Source organism: Canis lupus, chromosome 24, assembly GCF_048164855.1.
Source record: "Canis lupus baileyi chromosome 24, mCanLup2.hap1, whole genome shotgun sequence".
Taxonomy (NCBI): Eukaryota; Metazoa; Chordata; class Mammalia; order Carnivora; family Canidae; genus Canis; species Canis lupus.
Genome location: NC_132861.1, coordinates 26,900,823 through 26,922,479, shown reverse-complemented (window position 1 = coordinate 26,922,479; position 21,657 = coordinate 26,900,823). Strand labels below are relative to the sequence as shown.

Genomic DNA, 21,657 nt, shown 5'->3' with positions numbered 1-21,657 from the left:
CTAAAAAAAGATAATAATCATTAAAAACAAACCATCATTTTTTTAGAGTGCTGGCTATAGACCAACCATTTTACATGTTATTTTCAATACTCAAAAAAAGATATTATTGTCCTCATGTTTCTACATGTCAAAACGGTCATTTTGAATACCTGGATACTGTGATCCAACTTATGGAGGCGGTGACAACAGCTCATCTGGTTCCAAAACTTATGCTTACTTTGAACCATTTTGCTAATGTTTATTCAGAGTGTACTCTGCTGGGTATGTTGTGCATGTTATCTCAGGAGAAGAGAAACTTCTCACACTTTATCAGAGATCTTTCCAAGCTTTGAAGCATTCTTTTAAATTTCATCTTTCAAAGTGGATCCGTGTGTATCACCGATTAACATTAACACAAACATTTCAGGTCTTTCTGTTTCTTTGAACTTATCTATAGAATCAACCCAAAGTTAATTGTTTTTAAATGTTTAGTGGCATAAAAAAAGTAAGCACTGGGCAGTCTTTTTCTTGTGGTACAGTGTTCTATCAGGGGAAAAAAAAAGTCTGTTGACATATCCCTTGAGGAAAATTTAAAGGTAGGTCTTCAGATTTGCAGGCCTCAGAGGCAAAGTTTGTAGTGAGATGGAGCTGTCACTAGATGGCGAGCCTACTTCATGGGGGAATGCGGCCATGCCTCTGGTTTCTCTTAAGATAAGGAAGTGGAAATATGTCTCTCACAATAACTCCTTCTTGTTAAATTTAAATGCATTACTTTTATAGTAGTTCCTAAATGTTAAGCACACACATGAATAAAGTACTGAGCAAAGGAAAATAAAATAAAATAATGTAGTTTTAGTTGGGGGAGCTATTTAGAAATATAAATGGGGAGAGGCAACAAAAGATTCCAAACAGTGAAGATTTTTTAGCCACATCATGAAGGCATTTTGCAGACAGGCCGATTCTATATCTTGGATGCAAAATTGGGTACATGGAAGGGTGTCAAGCAAAAAATCATATGCAAAATAGTATAAGACAAAAAGCTACCCTAATTACTAAACCAGATGTGCTGATATTATCCAATAGGCAGGGAGCAACTGTTCAAGATATAAGAGCAAGAGAATGATTTGCTCAATATTATGCCTTTAAAGATTCTTTTAGCCAAATGAACCAAGGTTATTTAAGGTTTCATAATATTTCAAAACAAAGAATAGAAGTAGGGTCAAAGGGGAATGATGTGGAAAGTAGAAACATAGAGGTTGGTACCATAGAGGAAGTAACATTTTATCTTTACCTTTTTACCTTTTTTCAACTGGGCTTGAAAATTAAAGACATAAGACAGGCTAACAGGAGAAAAGCATACAAATTTATTTAATGTAAGTTTTACATAACATGAGATTCTTCATAATGAAATGAAGACTCTGAGAAGTGGCAAAACCTAAATGTTTTTATACCAGATTGAACAAGGAGAGGCAAATATGAAAAGGTAACTAAACTATGCAAGGAAGCTAAAGGAAGCTAAAAAATTGTTTTAACAAGGTCTGTACCGAATTCTCTCAGCTTCCATTCCCCATTGAAGATGTTTCTTTTTTCCTGCTATAGAAAGGGGGTTTCTATCTCCTGTTTTCCACAGGAGTTGTTATCTCCTGTTTTCAGAAAGAAAAAAAAAAAAAGCAAAACAGTAGATGCTTTTCTGGCATCTGCTGTTTTTCAAGGGCCTTTAGCTCAAAATAATCCTTATGCTAAAGGGTCATATTTTTTTTTTAAAGGGTCATATTTTATGGTAAAATCTACCACCTTTCATTTACTTCAATACAAAATGCATGTGAAGTCTCTGGGAGCAGATGAATTCAGAGCTTAGGTGAATAGAGTCAAACTTGAAATATTAACAGAGAAAGAAGACATAGGATGAGAAGTAATTGTGGAAGGGAATATTGATAAGTTCCATCTTAATATATCTGAGTTATGGGATTTAGGTATCAAGCAAAAAGGAGAAATTAGAATTGGGGATACACTATTGAAAGCCATAAAGAAAGTGATTCAAACAACTAGATAACATTTCTGAAGGAGAGAATATAGAGGGAAACAAAGAGGAGCAGACCCTTTAGAAATGCCTGCATTTGGAGATTATTGGAAGGACTTCCAGGCAAGGGATGGTCATGGATAGCAAACTAACGTCAGTATCATTCAATTCCAAAAGAAACATCTGAGATCTCTTTAACAGTATCAAATGTTACCAAAAAAAATTTTTTTTTAAGGTGATTGAAAAAAAGAGCCATCATTATTGGTAACAAAGACAAATGTGATTAGAATGATGAGGGTCAAATCTGGATTCTCTCCCCCCAAAAAAAATTTTAAGAGTTTTATGAGAAAGTGGGAGCAGTGAGTAAAATCTATTACTCCATGAATGTTAGTTACTGAAGAAAGATGGGAAAGAATATAGTGCCTGAGGGATAACTGGGTCACTGGACTTCTTTTCTAGAATAAGGAAAGCATACTGAGCTATTTTGCAGGACAAAAAGCTGACATAACAAGACCTTTCATGGTGTCTGCTTTTCCCAGAACATTCCCAAATCAATCAAAATCTCCACATGGGAAAACAGAGCCTACTGCCTCCTCCCTCTTGTTTCTTATTTCCTTATCAGGAATGAATCAGGGATGAATAGATTGCCTCACATCTCTTTACTATTTCAGGCATTAGATACTTCCGGCTCTCTTATTAAAAATTAACTGAGCTCACAATAGAGATACTGTTTATCAAACGTCTTTAGCAGATGCTAAGAAAATCTTGTCAAAGTGGAAGCTACTGAAGTCAAATCCTTCAAGATATTTTTCATAAACTCTTTTAGAGCAATCACTCACTTTTTTTTTTTTTTTTTTTAAATAATGGCTTAAAATCACAAGTGAACCTGCTGGAAAACAAGTTAACCTACTAGAAAGCAAGAGCTGTAAGGAACCTAGTATTTTGATGAAATTCTGACTGCAGAGGGGAAAAAGAAAACAAATTGGGTTGAGAGGTGTAGAAACAAGCAAAAAAGGCACATAATTTAAAGGCAAAGCTTTTAATGGCCTGTCACGATCCAACTTTCTTAAATTCAATGAGTGTTCCATGATGTCTGTCAATGGTCAAGACTGTTCTCAGTGGCCCGAGGAATGTTCATTCATCTAAGAATCGATTGAAAAATATCTATCAGGTATCTAATATATTCCACATAATATCTCAGGTGACCTAATAATTCATAAAGCACAGCAGTCCCTCTTTTTAAGAACTTGGAGGACAGTTGAGAAGTTCTTTATGCAGACTTGCATTAAAGATAAGTATATATTAATGGATACTGTTAGTACAAAAGGAAGAGTGAAAAAGGCTAAGAATAGTGCTAAGAGTCAATAAATAACTCAGAGAAGCATATTTTGTCTAAGCTAGCCATGACCCCACACCTCCAAAAGTGTATATTCGTGACTTGGACTTAAAACCCTGGGTTAGCTCTCTATTACCATAATTACAATAAATGTGGGGTACCTGGGTGGCTCAGTCAATTGAGCATCTTACTTTTGATCTCAGCTCAGATCTCAATCTCAGGATCATGCGGTCAAGCCTCAAATTGAAGCATGGAGCCTACTTCAAACAAAACAAAACAAAACAAAACAAAAAAACTTAAAATAAATGCGAAAATTATATTAACATAGCAAAATAAAGAGATTCTCCACCTAGTCATTAACAAATATTAAGACTCAACAATATCTTGTCAACTAAACACTTTTAAAAAACACTTTTCGAAAACATTTGGGAAGAAAAGCCAGAAAAATGTGTATCAGAGAAATGTATCTAAAAAACTCCAGGATGATAATTTCAATATCAGAAAAAAAGTATAGAAAAAAATTATAAGACAGAAATGCTTAAGTATGTAAATAACCTATAATAATTATAGAAATATCTTCCATATAACTTCCAAATACATAAAGCAAAAAAAGCATGTAAAACTAAAGTTAAAAAAAATAGAGGGGCGCTTGGGTGGTTCAGTGGTTGAGTGTCTGCCTTCGGCTCAGGTTGTGATCCAAGGGTCCTGGGATCGAGTCCTGCATCAGGCTCCCCGCAGGGAGCCTACTTCTCCCTCTGCCTCTCTCTGTGTCTCTTATGAATAAATAAAATCTTTAAAAAATAGATAAATGAGTAATTTACTTGAAAATAGTGGTACAGGGCAGCTCCGGTGGCGCAGCGGTTTGGCGCCACCTGCAGCCTGGGGTGTGATCATGGAGACCTGGGATCGAGTTCCGCATCGGGCTCCCTGCATGGTGCCTGCTTCTCCCTCTCCCTCTGCCTGTGTCTCTGCCTCTCTCTCTGTGTCTATGAATAAATAAATAAAATCTTAAAAAAAAAAAAAGAAAATAGTGGTACAAATATTGGAACAAAAGTAATTATAGGTAAAGAGAACACTCATGGTTTGTTTTTAGCTTATAAGAACAGTTTAAAAATTATGTAGTAAGCTACAAAGGAAGCTTTAATAAATTCCTAAAAATCAGCACATGATAGAATGTGATTTCTCACTAAAATGCAATATGACTAGTAACAATATAAAGTTACTATAAATTACTATATATTAACATAAATTATTACCTATTACTATACAAGGGTAGATCTGGAAACTAATAGTATAATAAATTACTCCTTGTTTAAAGAAGAAATAAAGGAAAACTCTATACTAAATGATATTGAAAGCATTAACTATCAAAATCTTGAGACATAGTGAGAGTAGTTTTCTCTACTAAAAACTACTGAGCTAAGCCTTTTTTTATATTATTTGAGAGAGCAAGGGAGAGCATGAGCAGGGGGAGGAACAGAGGGAGAGGGAGAAGCAGATCCCCACTAAGTGGGGAGCCCTATGTGGGACTTGATTCCAGGACCAGAGGTCATGACCTGAGCAGAAGGCAAATGCTTAACCAACTAAGTCAGGTGCCCTGAGCTAGGCCTTTTATTCAAGAAGACTGACAAGGAATAACAGCGCATTCAAAGAATCACATAAAAAACGCAAACTGGTACTTTGAAAAGTCCAAAAACTAGATGCACCCCTGGAGAAACTCTTCAAGGAAAACAGAAATTAGGTTACATATAACAGATACAAAGTGAAGAGAAGGAAATTACGGTAAATATACTAGATTGAAAACAATAAAGAAAAATCCTGAGCACTCCATCTTTTCCAGTTCCATTTACTGATCTGACATTATAAAAGAACCTCAGGCAACAGCTTTATTTGAAAAAGGGAATGAAAAGAAATTGACACACTGCAGATAGCTAATTTCATCACAAATTAATGAGAAATTCAAAGAGCTGAGACAATAATGGGGAAAACAGAGAACATTTAGAAGACTTTTTCTGTGATTTGCATAAGAATTAAACATAAGGATAATTCTCTCAAGTTTTCTCTTAATCACAAAACTAAATGTTGCTTCAGTTACATGAATTAGAAAAAAATCAGTGATTAATGGAAAAAATAGTGCAGAAGCTGACTTCTGCTTAAATATGCTGTGTTTTCTTGTAAAACTACAGATTTCACTAGAAATGTATTTTAGATTACTGGGGGTTTTGTGATACAACTTGAATAAGGAATGGTTGTGGAAATATAGAGAAATAAAGTTGGCAGTGTTGCTTGGAGACATGAAGATAAATGAGATTTCTGAAGATAGTCTTTAAAATAAAGAGCAAAAGAGAGGACAAGGAAGACCACATCATTGAGTTTAAGGAATGTTGAGTGACAAATGGAAAAAGTAAAGCAGAGAAAGACAATGAAAACTCCTGTGACATTTTAACATATTTCCTAGAGACTGTTTTTCAAATAATATTATCTACTTTATTCATGGAGTGTACATTCATATAGCACTTTCACTGAACTTAAAAAAATCAGAAAACCAACATTACTTTTTTCAATATTTAACTATAAATAGAAATGTATTAGATACAAAATTATGTTTATTGTAGTGATTCATTCTGCTGCCATTTAAAATCAAAATGAAATAACCACAGTAAAACTGAAACTTTGCCCCTAGATTAACCTAGAAAGCTAAATCTCATCACCAAGAATTCCTTTGCAGCCAAAGGAAAGAATGAGTCTCCATGTGTACAGGCACACTTCATTGTATTGCACTTTGCTTTATTGTGCTTTGCAGATATTATGGGTTTTTTTACATATTGACAGTTCCTGGCAACTCTGCATCCAGCAAGTCTTTTGGCACCATTTTTTTAGCAGCATTTGCTCGCTTTGTGTCTCTGGGTCATTTTGAGAATTCTCACAATATTTCAAACTTTTTCATTATTATCATATTTGTTACAGTGATCTGTGATCAGTGATCCTTGATGTTACTACTGTAATTGTTTTGGGGCTCCATAAATGGCACCCATATAAGATGACAAACTCAATGGATAATTGTATGTGTTCTGACTGCCCCTATTGACCAGCTATTGCCCCATCTCCTTCCCTCTTTTTGGGCCTCCTATTCTCTGAGACATAATATTGAAATTAGGCCAGGTAAGAACCCTACAGTGACCTCCAAGTGTTCAAGTGAAAGGAAGACTCACCCAGCTCCCACTTTAAATCAAAGCTAGAAATGATTACATTTAGCGAGGAAGCCATGTCAAAAGCTGAGATAAGCCGAAAAGTAGGCCTCTTGTGCTGGTTTGCCAAGTTTTGAAAACCAAAGAAAAATTTTTGAAGGAACTTAAAAATGCTACTCCAGTGAACACAAATGATGTGTTCACTGGAGTGATAAGAAGGCAAATGATAATAAGGCAAAACAACCTTAATGCTGATATGGAGAAAGTCTGAGTGGTCTGATAGAAGATCAAACCAGTCACAACATTTCCTTAAGCCAGAACCTGATCCAGATCAAGGCCCTCTCTTCAATTCTAGGAAGCCTGGGAGAGGTGAGGAAGCTAAAAAAGAAAAATCTGAAGCTAGTGGAAGTTGGTTCATGAGGTTTAACATAAAAATGGAAGGTGAAGCAGCAAGTGCTCATGTAGAAGCTACAGAAAGTTATCCAGAAGATCTGGCTCAGATCATTAATGAAAGTGGCTACACTAAATAACAGATTTTCAATGTAGATGAAACAATTTTTATTGGAAGAATATGCCATCTAGGGTTTTTATAACTAGAAAAGAGAAGTCAATGCCTGGCTTCAAAGCTTAAAGGACAGATTGACTCTTGTTAGGGGCTAAAGCAGCTGGTGACTTTAAGTTGAAGCCAATGCTCATTAACCATGCCAGAAATCCTAGGATCCTTAAGAATTAATGCTAAATCTACTCTGCCTGTGCTTTAAATCAAACAACAAAGCCTGGTTACAACACATCTGTTTACAACATGGTTTACTGAATATTTTGAGCGCATCATGAGACCCACTGTTCAGAAAAAAAAGATTCCTTTCAAAATATGACCACTCATTGACGATGCACTTGGTCACCCAAGAGTCCCGATGGAGATGGACAATGAAATTAATAAGGCTGAGAATACAATATTCATTCTGCAGCCCAGGCATCAAGGAGTAATTTTGACTTTCAGGTCTTATTATTTGAGAAATACATTCTGTAAGGCTCTAGCTGCCATACATAGTGATTCCTCTGATGGATCTGGGCAAAGCAAATTGAAGACCTTCTGGAAATGATTCACCATTCTAGGTGCCATTAGGAACATTTGTGATTTTTGGGAAGAGATCAAAATATCAATAACAAGAGGAGTCAGGAAGAAGCTGACTCCATTCCCTCATGGATGACTTCAAGACTTCAGAAGAGGCAGTAACTGCAGATGTGGCAGCAATAGCAAGAGAGGCATAATTAGAAGTGAAGCCTGACTATGGGACTGACTTGCTACAATCTCATGATAAAACTTGAACGGCTGAGGAACTCTTTCTTATGGAGTGTTTTTTTGAGGTGGAATCTGCTCCTGGTGAAAATGCTATGAAGAATGTTGAAATGATTTAGAACATTACACAAATTTAGTCAATAAAAAAGCAGCAGAGTTTGTGGGGATTGACTCCAGTTTTGAAAAATGTTCTTCTGTGGGGAAAATGCTATCAAACATCATCACATGCTACACAGAAATCATAGGTGAAAGGAAGAGTCAGTTGATGCAGCAAACTCCATTTTGCCTTGTTTTAAGAAATTGCCACAGCCACCTCAACCATCAGCATCTACCACCCTGATCAGTCAGTAGCCACCAGCATCAAGGCGAGACCCTCCACGAGGTTAGCTTGATAGTTAGCATTTTTTAGCAATAAAATATTTTTAAATTAAAGTATGTACACTGCATAGGTTTTCCTTTTTGGGGGCTTAATGCTATTGCCCACTTAATAGACTATAGTATAGTGTAAACATAATTTTGTATGCCCTGGGAAGCCAAAAAATTATTTGACTCACTTTATTGCAATATTTGCTTCATTGCAGTATTCTAGAACTGAACCTGCAATGTATCTCTAAGGATGCCTGTAGGTTCAAAATTCAAACATTTCCTTTATCAAATCTAAAGGTTTACCCCATAGTGTGCTTATTTGTCAAATCTCCAGAGTTTTACCTCATTGCTTTTATAAAAGCAATATACTGTTATTCTTCCAGTCTACAACATCCTCATTCACCCTCATGAGGGAATTCTAGAAGAAATACTGTGAGTGCTTGCTGTTTGGTATATAGAAATTGTATTAGTTTCATTTATCTTTCTAGTACTCATTTTTTTTTTTTTTTTTTTTTTTTTTTTTTTTTAGTGTCAAGTTCAGTCAGAAAATACAGGCCAATTACCATGACAATTTGCATCTTCAAAATTCACACCAGTAGAAACCTATTAAAATATCAATAAAAATATCAACTCAGATATGCTGCAGAGAGAATTCTGTAATGAAGCCCTACTTGTCATTATATGTTTTATTTAAAGAGTAGTGTGTGATTTTTAAGAGTGTGTGTCCCAATTTTTGTGTGTCATTGCTGGTAATGGGTAAGGTTAAGTGACATTTCTACTGAAGATAAACTAAATATTGAATCGTTCTTAGGATTAGATTGTATTAATTTACTGAAGTTCAAGATCTACTACATAATCTTTTTTTAATTGACTGTATGAAGTAAAGCATAAATCTGTCTTTTCTTTTTCTTTTATTAAAAGATTTTACTTATTTATTGAGAGAGAGTGTGAGAGAGGGAGGAAGAGCACACAGAGAGAGGGAGGAGCAGACTCCCCACTGAGCTGGGAGCCAGACGTGGGACTCGATGCCAGGACCTGGAGATCATGACCTGAGCTGAATGCTCAACCATTTGAGCTACTCAGGTGCCCCTAAAGCTATCTTTTCAAAAGACAATTTTCCATTGATATAATAATTTTATTTATAAATGCATCTTGTTTCTTTGCTTCACAAATGATTAATCTATAAGAGAAGGAAACACAACTATGTTATGAGTTAAACTATGTCCCTAAGGGATTGACAGTGGAATTGCTATGCAGGAAGAAAGATGAGAATCAAACTAAAGATTTAATTTTCAGCCTTTAATATATACCATAGCAAAATTATCTAAATTGACCATTTTTTCCCAAGGACTGAAGATATTTTTAATCTTGGAAGAACATTGAATAATAATTTCCTAATGTCATAATAAAGCTTTTTTATTTATAAATAGACAACGATGGCATGGGTATATAAACTATCACTGTATCTATAAAAGGTCCAATTCCTCATCTCATATCTAAAGAGGAACGTAGGTAACAACACAGGAAAACCCCACCAATGTGAGAAAGTTAAAGAAATTTTAATTTATCAGATTAGAAAAGAAAATATGAGGAAATAATTCAGGGAAGAAAGGACTCTTTTCCACAAAGAACAGCCTAAATCCCTAAAATTATAGAAAAAGATCCTTTTAAGGTCAATTAAATTACCAAAAAAATTGTAAGAAGCCTTCAAAATATGTTTTAATGGGGTTTTTGGATAGGAATATCTAATGATAGATGAGAAGTTTTTCCTATTTTATTTTCAGCTGAATTTCAAAACCGCATCTGATATGATTCAGACCATTACTCTGGAATTTATGCCAAGGCTATTTAGGAATTAGGAATTTAGGAATGAAGATTTTTCACAATTATTTCCTAATAATCTTTGCTGTTTCCAAGCTCTTTCATAATTTAGAACAGTGTAGATAGTATTCAGAATAATACTATACCTTTTGCGGGGCTAGTCAGAGATACAAACTGTTCTTATTTTCCTGAAGCTTCTGCAGTTACAATGTTAATTAGAAAGCAAGTTTTCCCAAGACACAAATATTCATTAATGAACTAGCTACTTCTAAAATTACTCCCCACTTAAACATTATTCCATCCTACTTAACCCCGTGACTATTCTTCCCTAGTTTGTTCTCATCTTTGGACTTTTTGCTGATTATCAGATATTCTAAACGTACGGTGGTATTATAAAAACAATGTAGTTACAAGTCTACAAAAAGGTGATGTCACACTCATTTTCTTATGTTTTACATATGTTATGATTTAATCTTAAATGCAACTTAATGAGATGGGTCCTATCTCCATCGTAAATATCAGCAAATTAAGGTCAAGAAAGATTAAGTGAGTTTCCCAAAGTCACCTAACGATGAAGTAGACAGACCAAACGTCTGTAAATTAATAGCTCACAAACCTTCAGTAACCAAAGTTAGAACCACTAGTATAGAATAATGGTTAGAGGTTAGTTATACCAGAGAGTTTTAGGGAGAGTATAATTACTAAGAAGACAATTGAGCAGGCCTATAACTTAAAGGAAACCACATAACAAGCTGCTAATGGTAGGATTATTCAAATTAAATGCACAAATTACACATAAAAATGTTTTAGTTAAATACATTTTGACATAGCCGTTGTTCCTTGTCAGGTCAATAAAATTTACTTGAGTGATATTCCTCCTGGCAATAATCAGTAAGCATGTGCCAAGTGTGAGGATTTTCTTCCTTTTTTTTTTTCTTTTTTTAATTCCAGCTGCTAGTTAAGGACATTAGCATCTGTAAGCTGTGTCAAACCCAGAAGTCTCAGCCTCTCTCTCTCTCTCTTCTTCTTTCGATTGAGAAAGCTGGCCAAATGTCATTCTTAACCTCCTAAAACTGTGAATCTATAGTTGATTTACAGTTCTTAAAACTGATTTCACCTTAAATGTATTCTCAATCGTATTCTCCCTTCCAGTATTTCTTTTGCATACTACTCATGGAATGAAGTATTAAACAGTAACCTCTTTTTTTCTTCTGTGCGTGTGGGTTTTTTTTAAAAGATTTTATTTATTTATTTATTTATTTATTTATTTATTTATTTATTTATTCATGAGAGACACAGAGAGAGGCAGAAACCTAGGCAGAGGGAGAAGCAGGCTTCCTGTGGGGAACCTGATGCGAGACTCGATCCCAGAACCTCTGGATCGTGACCCGAGCAGACGCTCAACCACTGACCCACCCGGTCATCCAAATATGGAGACACTTTTGAGACTAAAAGAAAGGCACCAAAGATATTTCAATTATTATATTTTATAATGTCTATTAGCTGATAGTTTTTTTTTTTAATATTAGTGGGTGAATTCAATAGTTCCAAACTGTTTCTTTTTTAAAAATATCCTTTCTACCTTGAGGACCACTTCAAGATGCCTCTCTCCTCACCATGAACATGATTAAGTGCCGGAGTGGCAGTACACATTCTCTCCATTAGTCCACCTCCTGTCATAAATAAACAAATAAACAAACAAACAAGCAGACAAATAAAATATGTCCTTTCTAAAGGAATATATGCACATATATTAAAAAATCAAAATAATTGGAATCATCTTAAAAGTTGCAATTTTGGTACTGAATTTGAAGTTGTTAACACTGTCACTGGACTCTGCTATTTGGCCTATAATTTTTTTAATAAGAAAATAGTCCCTGTCGTTGAGGTAGCTCAACTCAATTATCAATACTTGATAATTTCAGAGGTTGGTTTTACGTATTTTATATTGATACAGGTAACTGTTTCAGCAACATTTTTACAGATGTTGTCTTTTTCTTGAATAAGAGTACCTTTTATCAATAAACATTCTTTTAGGACAAAACCCAGTCAAAGTAGTTGTTTCTTCTTAAGAATCTTTTTTTATTTCTTTGTGTAATTTAGATGCTGGAAAATGTGTCTTCTTAATTCCATTTCCATTTCTATTTAAGTTATCCAATTATAAACAAGCAGTCAATATAGTCTTCCCATTCCAAAACATAGTTATCGAATTATAATAGGAGACCTTTCTCCCTTATATTGTAGAGATTAATCTCAAAGTGTTCCTGTTTAGAAACTTTATTTTTATAGTTGCTGTTTGCTAAAACCGTCAGAATCCAAAATGTTAGTGTTCCATTCATAAAATAATGTAATTAAATATTTCCAACTGATTTTGAACAAATGCAACCAAAATTTAGAGAATCTATTGACAGAAAATTCAATAACATTTCAAAACATATAAATTGGTTTTCAAAATGCTTCTTCAAATGTTTATAATTCTTAAAAAATTTAACTGACAACAAGCAGTAAATAGAAAAAGCATGTTGTGGCATAATGAAATATAATTTGTAATTCAACATTAGCTTTCTCCTACACACACAAAAAATTTGTATTTCAGGTACTCTGTTCCAATAAAAAAGTTATGAATGTTAACAACTACAGCTTCTCTTTCATTGATAGAATACAAGAGTTTATGGATGTAAAATAAATTATATATGGGGTGCCTGGGTGGCTCAGTCAGTTAAGCATCTGACTCTTAGCTCAGGTCATGATCTCAGGATTGTGAGATTGAGCCCTGGGTCAGGCTCCCTGCTGGTCATGGAGTCTACTGACTTAAAATTCTGTCTCTCCATCTTCACCTGCCACTCCCCCTACTACCCCTGCTCCTTCTCTAAAGAAAGATAAATAAAAAATAAAATGAAATAAATCATGTATGCATCACAAATAATTCCAAGAACACTGCAGCTCCACAGATTTCTTCTTTTTAAGTTATGCTGTGTTTACCACAAGCGTAGCTACCATCTGTCACCATACAACACTACTACAATACCATTGACTGTATTCCCTATGCTGTACTTTCATTCCCGGCTTACTGGCTTTTTTACAACAATGATGAATTCCAACAAATATTTTATTCAGATCTGTCATGAGTAAGTGACATTTATTCTCAATGTTGAACTTTTTAAATGAATGTAAGAATGACTTCACAATAGAATTTATGATAGCATTACATAGTTCATCTTTGACAAATGTAATTCCAAAAGCTTTACCTTGATTACAGAATTAGATTTAAAAATTAATTTAAAATTAATTTGACCAATTTTCTCTATAAAGCAGGAAATGATACTGAAACAAGCCTAACAACATTTAATTGCTTGCAAATTTCCTGTCATGCACTCTTCCAAGAAAAAATGAAAGTAAAAAAAGTGAAATTAATTCAGAAAAGTAATGATTTGATCTAAATAAAAACTCATTTTTTATAGAGTAATGTGTAAATGCTGCCCTTACAAATACACATATCAATGACCATCTTTTGTTTTATTTTTGAAAAGACTGTAACTTTTGAAATCAATGCTGTGTGTCTCGTGGCTTTTATGTAGGTGTAAGATTTCATGAATGTTAAATATAAACACTGTCTTATTTAAGTTGCACATTCATCATCAATTCTCTTGTAAAATGGAAATTTGGTGCTTAATTTTTCAATGTTGAACTTTCATTTCTTTTAGCCCATTGCTGCTAGAAAGATTTATTGAAAGATATATGAGTGTTGCCAAGTAATAAAATAAATGTCTAGGTTTCAAAGCATTCAGATCGTGTTCTATATGGTCCATAGCAGCACTTCTCCGCTTTTACTTACAAGTAACTTCTAATTTTCCATGACACTTGGATACCTTAACTGACACCTTACAGACGTCATTGGTTTGTACACCACGTGGAGCAGTGGGGGAGAAAAGTTGAACACTTCTGCTACTACTCAGATCAAAACTCAGCTGCCTCTGAAGGGGAGATGCTAGTTTCTTGTTACTGAAAGGGTCCAGTAAAGATAGATGGACCATTCCTGGTTTGCTTTTGTACAGATTTAACCTAATATTAAGATACTAAAATAGTCTCATACTCTTCTGCCATAGGAGAATCTAGAAATAAAATTGAAGGATCTATTGAACCAAAAATGAAGTATTTTAACACAGTAATTAATAATATCTAATCTAAAAATGAAAAATCTAGAACAAGTGCTAAACCAAAGAGGATATGAAGAAAAAAACAAGTAATGTAGGGCTGTCTTGGCAAACCAAGATGTGTAATTTTAATATAACCTATAAATAGGTGACTCTCAAACCTTTATCTTCAATAATCTTGACCTCACTTCCAATATATATGTGTGATTTCAACTATTTTCAACATATATCAATGCTCAGATTTATGACCATCCTGTTGGCATCTTAAGATCAAGATACCCCAAAATAAGATCATCGTATACAACCCCCCCCCACACACATACACCCTCCCTTTCTTCCTTTTCCCTTCTCTATTTCTTTTTTTTCTTTTTTAAGATTTTATTTATTTATTCATGAGAGACAAAGAGAGGGGCAGAGACATAGGCAGAGGAGAAGCAGGCTTCCTGTGGGAAGGCTGATGCGGGACTCCATCCAAGGACCCCAGAATCATGACCTGAGCCAAAGACAGACACTCAACCACTGAGCCACGCAGGTATTCCTTCCTTCTCTATTTCTAATTCAGATATTCAAACAGCCTACTAGAGGGCAAATATTTTATGTACTGAAAAATATTCCAGTGACTAAAATGGAATAATCTCAGCTTTTATGAAGTTTCAGTCCTAGAATCTAGGTAGAAAAATACTTCAAAACTTGATGAAGGGCAGCCTGGGTGGCTCAGCAGTTTAGCGCCACCTTCAGCCCAGGGCCTGATCCTGGAGACCCAGAATCGAGGCCCACGTCAGGCTTCCTGCATGGAGCCTGCTTCTCTCTCTGCCTCTGTCTCTGCCTCTCTCTCTCTCTCTCTCTCTGTCTCTCTCTGTGTGTCATGAATAAATTTTAAAAAATTAAAATTAAAATTAAAAAAACGACAAATATATACAATGTCAAGTGAAGATAAGTTCTACAGGAAAAGAGAATAAAAAAAAACTAATGCTGACTGGAGGAAAGGTATTTTATAAGACAGAGAAGGCTGCTCTATTGACATGAGATATGAGCTATAGACTGGCATAGCTACCTGTCAGTGACTTAGACTTGAAACTTTGAAGTTGCTCCAACTTCTTATTCTTCCTTAAATATATATTTAATCACCAGTTTTGACAAGATGAGCTACTGAAATTTGCCTCTGACTTATATTTCTGAACAACCACTGGAAAAGAATGAGAGTTTTCTCCTTTGGCATCTCAAGAATGCAAATGACTTTTTAAAAAATTTAATTTACTGTAAGTATTGTGATTACACTTAGCATGATATCTACCATCTTAAATTTTTAAAATTTATTAATTTTAGAGAGAGAAAGAGCAGTGAGAGGGGCAGTGGGAGGGGCAGCGGGAGGGAATCTCAAGTAGACTCCCCACTAAACCAACTTGGAGCTCGATCTTACCACCCCGAGATCATGATCCAAGTGGAAACCAGGAGTCAGACGCTTAACCTACTGAATCAACCTAGGTGTCTCTACCCTCTTCAATTTTTAAGTATACAATACATAATTGTTGACTGTAGGTACAACAGATCTGTTTTACAGAAGATCTCTAGAACTTATTCATCTTGCTTGATTACAACTTTAGGCCTGTGGATTAGTAATTCTCATTTTGCCTTCTCCCCAGCTCCTGACAACTGCTATTCTACTCTTTGATTCTATTGATTTGAGTATTTCACACACCTTAAATAAGTGAAATCATACAGTATGTGTTATTCTATGACTAGCTTAATTCACTTAGCATAATGTCCTCAAGGTTTATCCATGTTAAACTGGATAGGGAAAAATTAGTGAAGAAGACAAACCATGAGAGACTCCTAACTCTGGGAAACAAAGGGTTACAGAAGGGGAGGAAGGGGATGGGGTAACTGGGTGATGGGCATTAAGGAGGGCATATGATGAGGTGAGCATTGGGTGTTATATGTTGGCAAATTGAATTTAAATAAGATCTTAATTTAAAAAATTAAAAATAGGACTACCAAATGGTCCAGTAATCTTACATGTATTTTTCCAAAAGAAATAAAATCAGTATCACAAAAAAATATTGGCACTACTATGTTTAGTGCAGTACTAGTCACAATAACCAAAATGTGGAAACAATGTAAATACCCACTGACAGATAATGGGTAAAGAAAATGTGGTATAGATATACAATGGAATACTACTCAGCCTTAGAAAAAAATCTGCACTATGCAAAAAAACTTTAGTTTCTTTTTTTTTTTTTTTAACTTTAGTTTCTAAGGTGATAGTTTCCTAAAGGTTAGTTGCAATGTGAATTTGGAAACTGTATCAACAAATTCTTAATACTCTTGTAAGTTAAAGTCCATTTGTCTATTTTGCCCTTTGAATGGATATTTGCCTATGTAAAATTTTTAACATCATGGTTCGGACATTTGGAAAATGTTACTTTGAAGAGTTATTTAGATCCTCCAAACACTAATGCATGTCATTGACCATATATTGAAAGGTTACTTTTGTTAATATCACCATTAAGCTCCTCAAAAAATCATTAATTATTGGGCAAATAATTTTTTTCAAAACTCTAATTTTGACTTGAAAGTTCAAAATCTATCATTGCTGATAAATATTCTCAGTTGTTTCCCTCAATGTGCTAGGCTCATTTCCTTTATTTTTGAGAAATGGTCTGCCATATATAATAACCATAATTTGCTAATCTTTTTTTTCAAGTAAAAATAGTGTTTCATTAAAAAAAACTGATTTAACTTGCAAATCGATCATCCCTAGTTCTTTTCCTTAAAAGAATCATCATAATAAAATATGCAGCTGAAGTACTTTACATGTACACTTTAAGACCGAAAATTTTTTTTTTTTTTTTTTTTAGGTTTTATGTATTTATTCAATAGAGACACACAGAGAGAGGCAGAGATATAGGAAGAGGGAGAAGCAGGCTCCCTGTGGGGAGCCTGAGGCGGGACTTGATCCCATGACCCCAGGATCACAACCTGAGCCAAAGCAGATGCTCAACCGCTGAGCCACCCGGGTGTCCTAACAAAGTGAATATTAAAAGAGCATTTATATAAGGTCAAAATTTAATAAAATTATAATTCTTAGTGCTTCATCAGGGATCATGGGCAATTCCTTAAAATTCGCATTGTTATTCCTGCACTACAAGATATGCCAGTAAAGAACACAATAAGCACCAACACAGTTTGTTGCCACTGTCTGTAATTATGATAAAGCACTTGAAGTTTTACCCTTCCATTGTTGTTTGACCATCTGGGCAAATGTCAACATGATGAGAAAAGCAAATGTCTCATTCTGATTATGGAAGTGGTTTGGACCTTGCGAATCTCATGCTACAGTTTCTAAAGCATAATTTCTGTCACGTCACTCCCCTGCTCAAGACTCCAGTTGTTCATCATTGCCCACAAGGAATTTTAAAAAATAAAAGTTTTCAACCTGGAATTTAAAATTCATGCAACCTTATATTAATTTATCTTCTCATTCCATATGTTCCTTCATGCCAATTGACCCTAGACAAATGAAGCTATTTCTATTCCTACTATATACCCTGGGGATTTGCAGTTTCTTTCAACTAATTATACTGTTCTCTTTGCCTGAGTACCTTATCTTTTCTCACATTCATTGTAAGAAGCCACTGTCTTTCATCAAGGTCCATTTCAAATGAGGCGTAAGTGGGTATCATAGTTCTTTCTTCCCAATGCACATAACACTTTGTACTCCTCCCATGCCACTTATTTTCTACCCTGTAATAACATTTCTCGGGCCCTGCAGCCTAGTAGGATATATTATATGCGGTTGGTACTCAATAAATACTTGAAGAAACAAATGTTTGGTTGCATGGAGTCATTTGTTTAATGTGTTTCACTGCAATTACCATATGGGATTGTTGGATGAAATTAGGGTTTGTCTTTCTTCCCCAAATAAAGTATTTCTTGTTGTGAAATGTATTATGGTATAAGGCAGTTCAACTCACCACCTTGATCTCATTAGCTGATCTGTTCTCCTTCACATTCTCAGACTTGTATAAAGATCTGCCAACCAAAAGCATAAGGATGTTAAAACACTTTGAACTGTGTAAAAGAGTATTGATTTTTTTTTTTAGGTTAGTTTGAAGGTTTACGGAGACAAAATTACCATTTAGTTATTTTCCTTGAACATCCATGTAAATTACTCAGAACAAAAGAAGTACCCCTTACACATGCCATCTCACTATATACTTTCTGGCTTCAAACAACTATTTTAGGGGCCATAAGGAAGTAGCATATTTTGATTAAGAGTTTCCCATATCTAAATAACTGGTGTGGTTGAGTATTTAACACAGGAAGCTAAATACACTGCCTAAAATTGGCATTAGAGACTAAAGCTTGTCTTTGAGAGAATCTCAGAGAGTTTGTTTCTTTTCACAGAAGTCCCTAAAAAAAAAATAAAATAAAATAAAAAAACAGGATATAAAAACAAAATGGAGTTTCTCTATTGGTCTGCCTAAATTGGGGCAAAATTTCACATATTTTGTCTTAGTGATTGTATGGAAGAATAGGTACATGTCTTACCTGGAAGCAGATAAGTATTGATGCCTATTTTACCATCCTTAGATCCCTAAGAAATTGCATCTATTTTCTCCCTAGGTAAAATGGCATTTATAATGGATTTATCAAAGGGCTTATGAATACAAGGAAAATCCTTCTGATTATTAGCAACCAAATCATTAATTGCAAGGTTCAGTGAAATGTATTCCACTAGAAGCGAGTCAAACATAGCCCCATAGGTTCCCATATCTATTCTGAAACCAGAATTCAGACATGCCCCTTCAATCTGGATGACTTTACATCTACCAAATAGTCATTGCACCATAAGGAGCCATCACTCTGATGGTACTGTGCTGCAACTTCAACAGCTGACTCCTAGAGACTATGAAGAGATGCTTTGATCACTGATGCCTTTACTACCACCATCCCTCCCCATTGTCAATGGAGTAGATTCTGCTGAAATCTTAGGTGGGTGCAGTTGAGTCTCTGACTCTAGTCACTACTATCACAGCTACTTCTGATTCTGCTCTTTCTAGAAGATTCCTTGCCAGGTATTGTGGGAGAAGGGAGGATGATCAGTTCCCTTCCCTACACATTGCTGTGTCCAGCCAATTCTGCTTGTGCCAGCTGTTTTTAATCACTCAGCAGCCTCTTCCCTACAATACCAGCTTGCCTCCAGGATAACTTGTTTGGGACAATTTCCTTTGTTTGCTGCTTCATGAATCTAGAGCTTCTGCTTCCTTGATCTGTCCACTTGACTGAGTTCAAAAGCCAGATCCTGGGGTTCCTGGGTGGCTCAGTCGGTTCAGCATCTGCCTTTAGCTCAGGTCATGATCCTGGAATCCTGGGATGGAGCCCTGAATTGGGTTCCCTGCTCAGTGGGGCCCCTCCTTCTCCCTCTCCCTCTGCCTGCTGCTTCCCCTGCGTGTGCTCTCTCTCTCTCTCTCTAATAAATAAAATCTTAAAACAAACACCAGATCCTATGTTCTCTCTGTCTTTACCTGTAACAAAAATCTCCCCCCACAAGCTCCATTCACTTTTGATTCCCTCTCTACAGCACACTTTAAGTGTACATTTCAGCAGCTTCTAATGCAGGGGGCGGGGGGGAGATCCTGCTTTTCTTAGATACCTCTCCTATATAAATACAAATTTTTTCCGTTTACTAAAAGATGCTGATTTATTATTACAAAATATGTTAGCTAATTCTATCCTGAATTCACTGATAGCACATGCAAGGGTTTCCTCCTCCACAAACTGTTCCACATGGATTTTTCTTTGTCCTCTGATTTTCTCTGAATAGCTGACATTTCTATCTAAAATATCATTTTGTTCATTTGGGATTTGGAACAAAGAAGCAGATGCCATGAACTAAAATAGTTAATGATTAAATCGAGAAAGATAAAAGCCTTGGTACTTTCCCCACAGATATTATAATTTAGGTCTTTTCCTAACCAGTAACAATTTCAGTTTTTGTTATTAAGAGCCCTGAATAATTTCAGAGTAGGTGAGCAATGGAATGGAACCAAAATGAATTCTTGAACTAACCCAGTAGCTGCCCATTCCAAAGAAAGATTGTATATGCATGTCCTTTGAAGTTTATATATGCCGTGCTATGGTTTTTATTAGCCTGCTACATTTTCTTACATTATTTGATGAATATTCTATGTGAATAAACTTCAACAGAATTTGGTGAAATGGGATTGTGTGACGCATAACTCAGCCTTTTGAGTTAAGATGACACTGGTCTTTCCACCCTTGGGAATGTACAAGCTCTTTTTAAAAATTTATTTCTTTGAATGCCCTTTTATATTATAAATATTTTTATTATGTTTTGCCTAGTTGGGTACACAATGAATGATCTCATTTTTGAATGGCAAGATGAGGCACCTGTACAAGTGGCCGAAGGACTCACTTTGCCCCAGTTTCTGCTAAAAGAAGAGAAAGATTTACGATACTGCACTAAACATTACAACACAGGTAGGGGTTGAGCATCATTTATTATACTTGTGACTTTTGGTTTTATGATATTCAGTGCTTCTTAATTATAGTGGTAGGTTAATTATTTTTTAACTATTTATAGCTCAGTGTTTTTCATGGTCAGAGAGCAGAAAATGAATTCATATGAAACTTACATATGCTTAGACTCAATGCATACTGTTCTATAATTGATTCGTATAGGCTCAAAGAAATGCTTCATATTCAATTATATCTTTTGGGGGTTCTTTTGTGTGTGTGTGAAAAGCTCATAGTTATATACGAATAATGTTTCCAAAACAAGTTCCTTTCATTTCTGTGTGAGCAGTAAAATGTACTATTTAGCTTTTCTAGGGCAATATGCATTGTGTTTGATAACAAAATGAAAGAAACTGGTTTTTGTTGTTGTTGTTGTTGTTGTTGTTGTTGTTTTTAAGGCTTCATTTGTCTAAATCTCTCTTTGGCTACAACTTCATGCATTTCAAGTTATTGTTACTTAGGTACCTACTACTCACATTGACACAGTAGCCTTTTGCTTTTGTGGATAGAGATAAGATATTGTTATTAAGGATTGATAGACTTAATGTGACATTTGCACATTCATGAGACCTGTTCACTTCTCTCAACCAGCATGGGCTATTCTCATAATATCTAGTCTTGCTGCCCAGCCTATTCCTACAAATTCCGTTAACAATCACCTATAAATGGGCCATCACTTCAATGTGGCTAGTCCACAGCCTCCCACTGTCATCAACTGCAGCTCTTATTATTTCATTACAGTAACTATGATTCCTCTTTGGCTCATCATTTTCCAGGATTCTGACCTGACCTTTCACTATACAAGGTCTTTAATCTTTTTTATCTCTTTAATCAATTCACATGATCTGGTGAAAAAGTCACTGTCATTTTCTTAACCCAGGGATGAGGCTGATATTTAATGGCGAGTTCAAAGTTAACATCTGAACACAAAGATAAAGGGAGAACAGGTCAAT

At 35.1% G+C, this 21,657-nt stretch overlaps 1 protein-coding gene across 7 annotated transcripts in view; it reads left to right on the top strand.

Annotated features, from left to right (window-relative positions):
* Positions 1-21,657, top strand: part of GLRA3 (glycine receptor alpha 3) — a 207,014-nt gene that overhangs the window by 112,238 nt on the left and 73,119 nt on the right. For all 7 annotated transcript variants that reach the window (XM_072796036.1, XM_072796037.1, XM_072796031.1 and 4 more), the window contains one exon: positions 20,531-20,668. In XM_072796036.1, the coding sequence (XP_072652137.1) occupies positions 20,531-20,668 (138 nt within the window). The remainder of the gene's footprint in view (positions 1-20,530; positions 20,669-21,657) is intronic.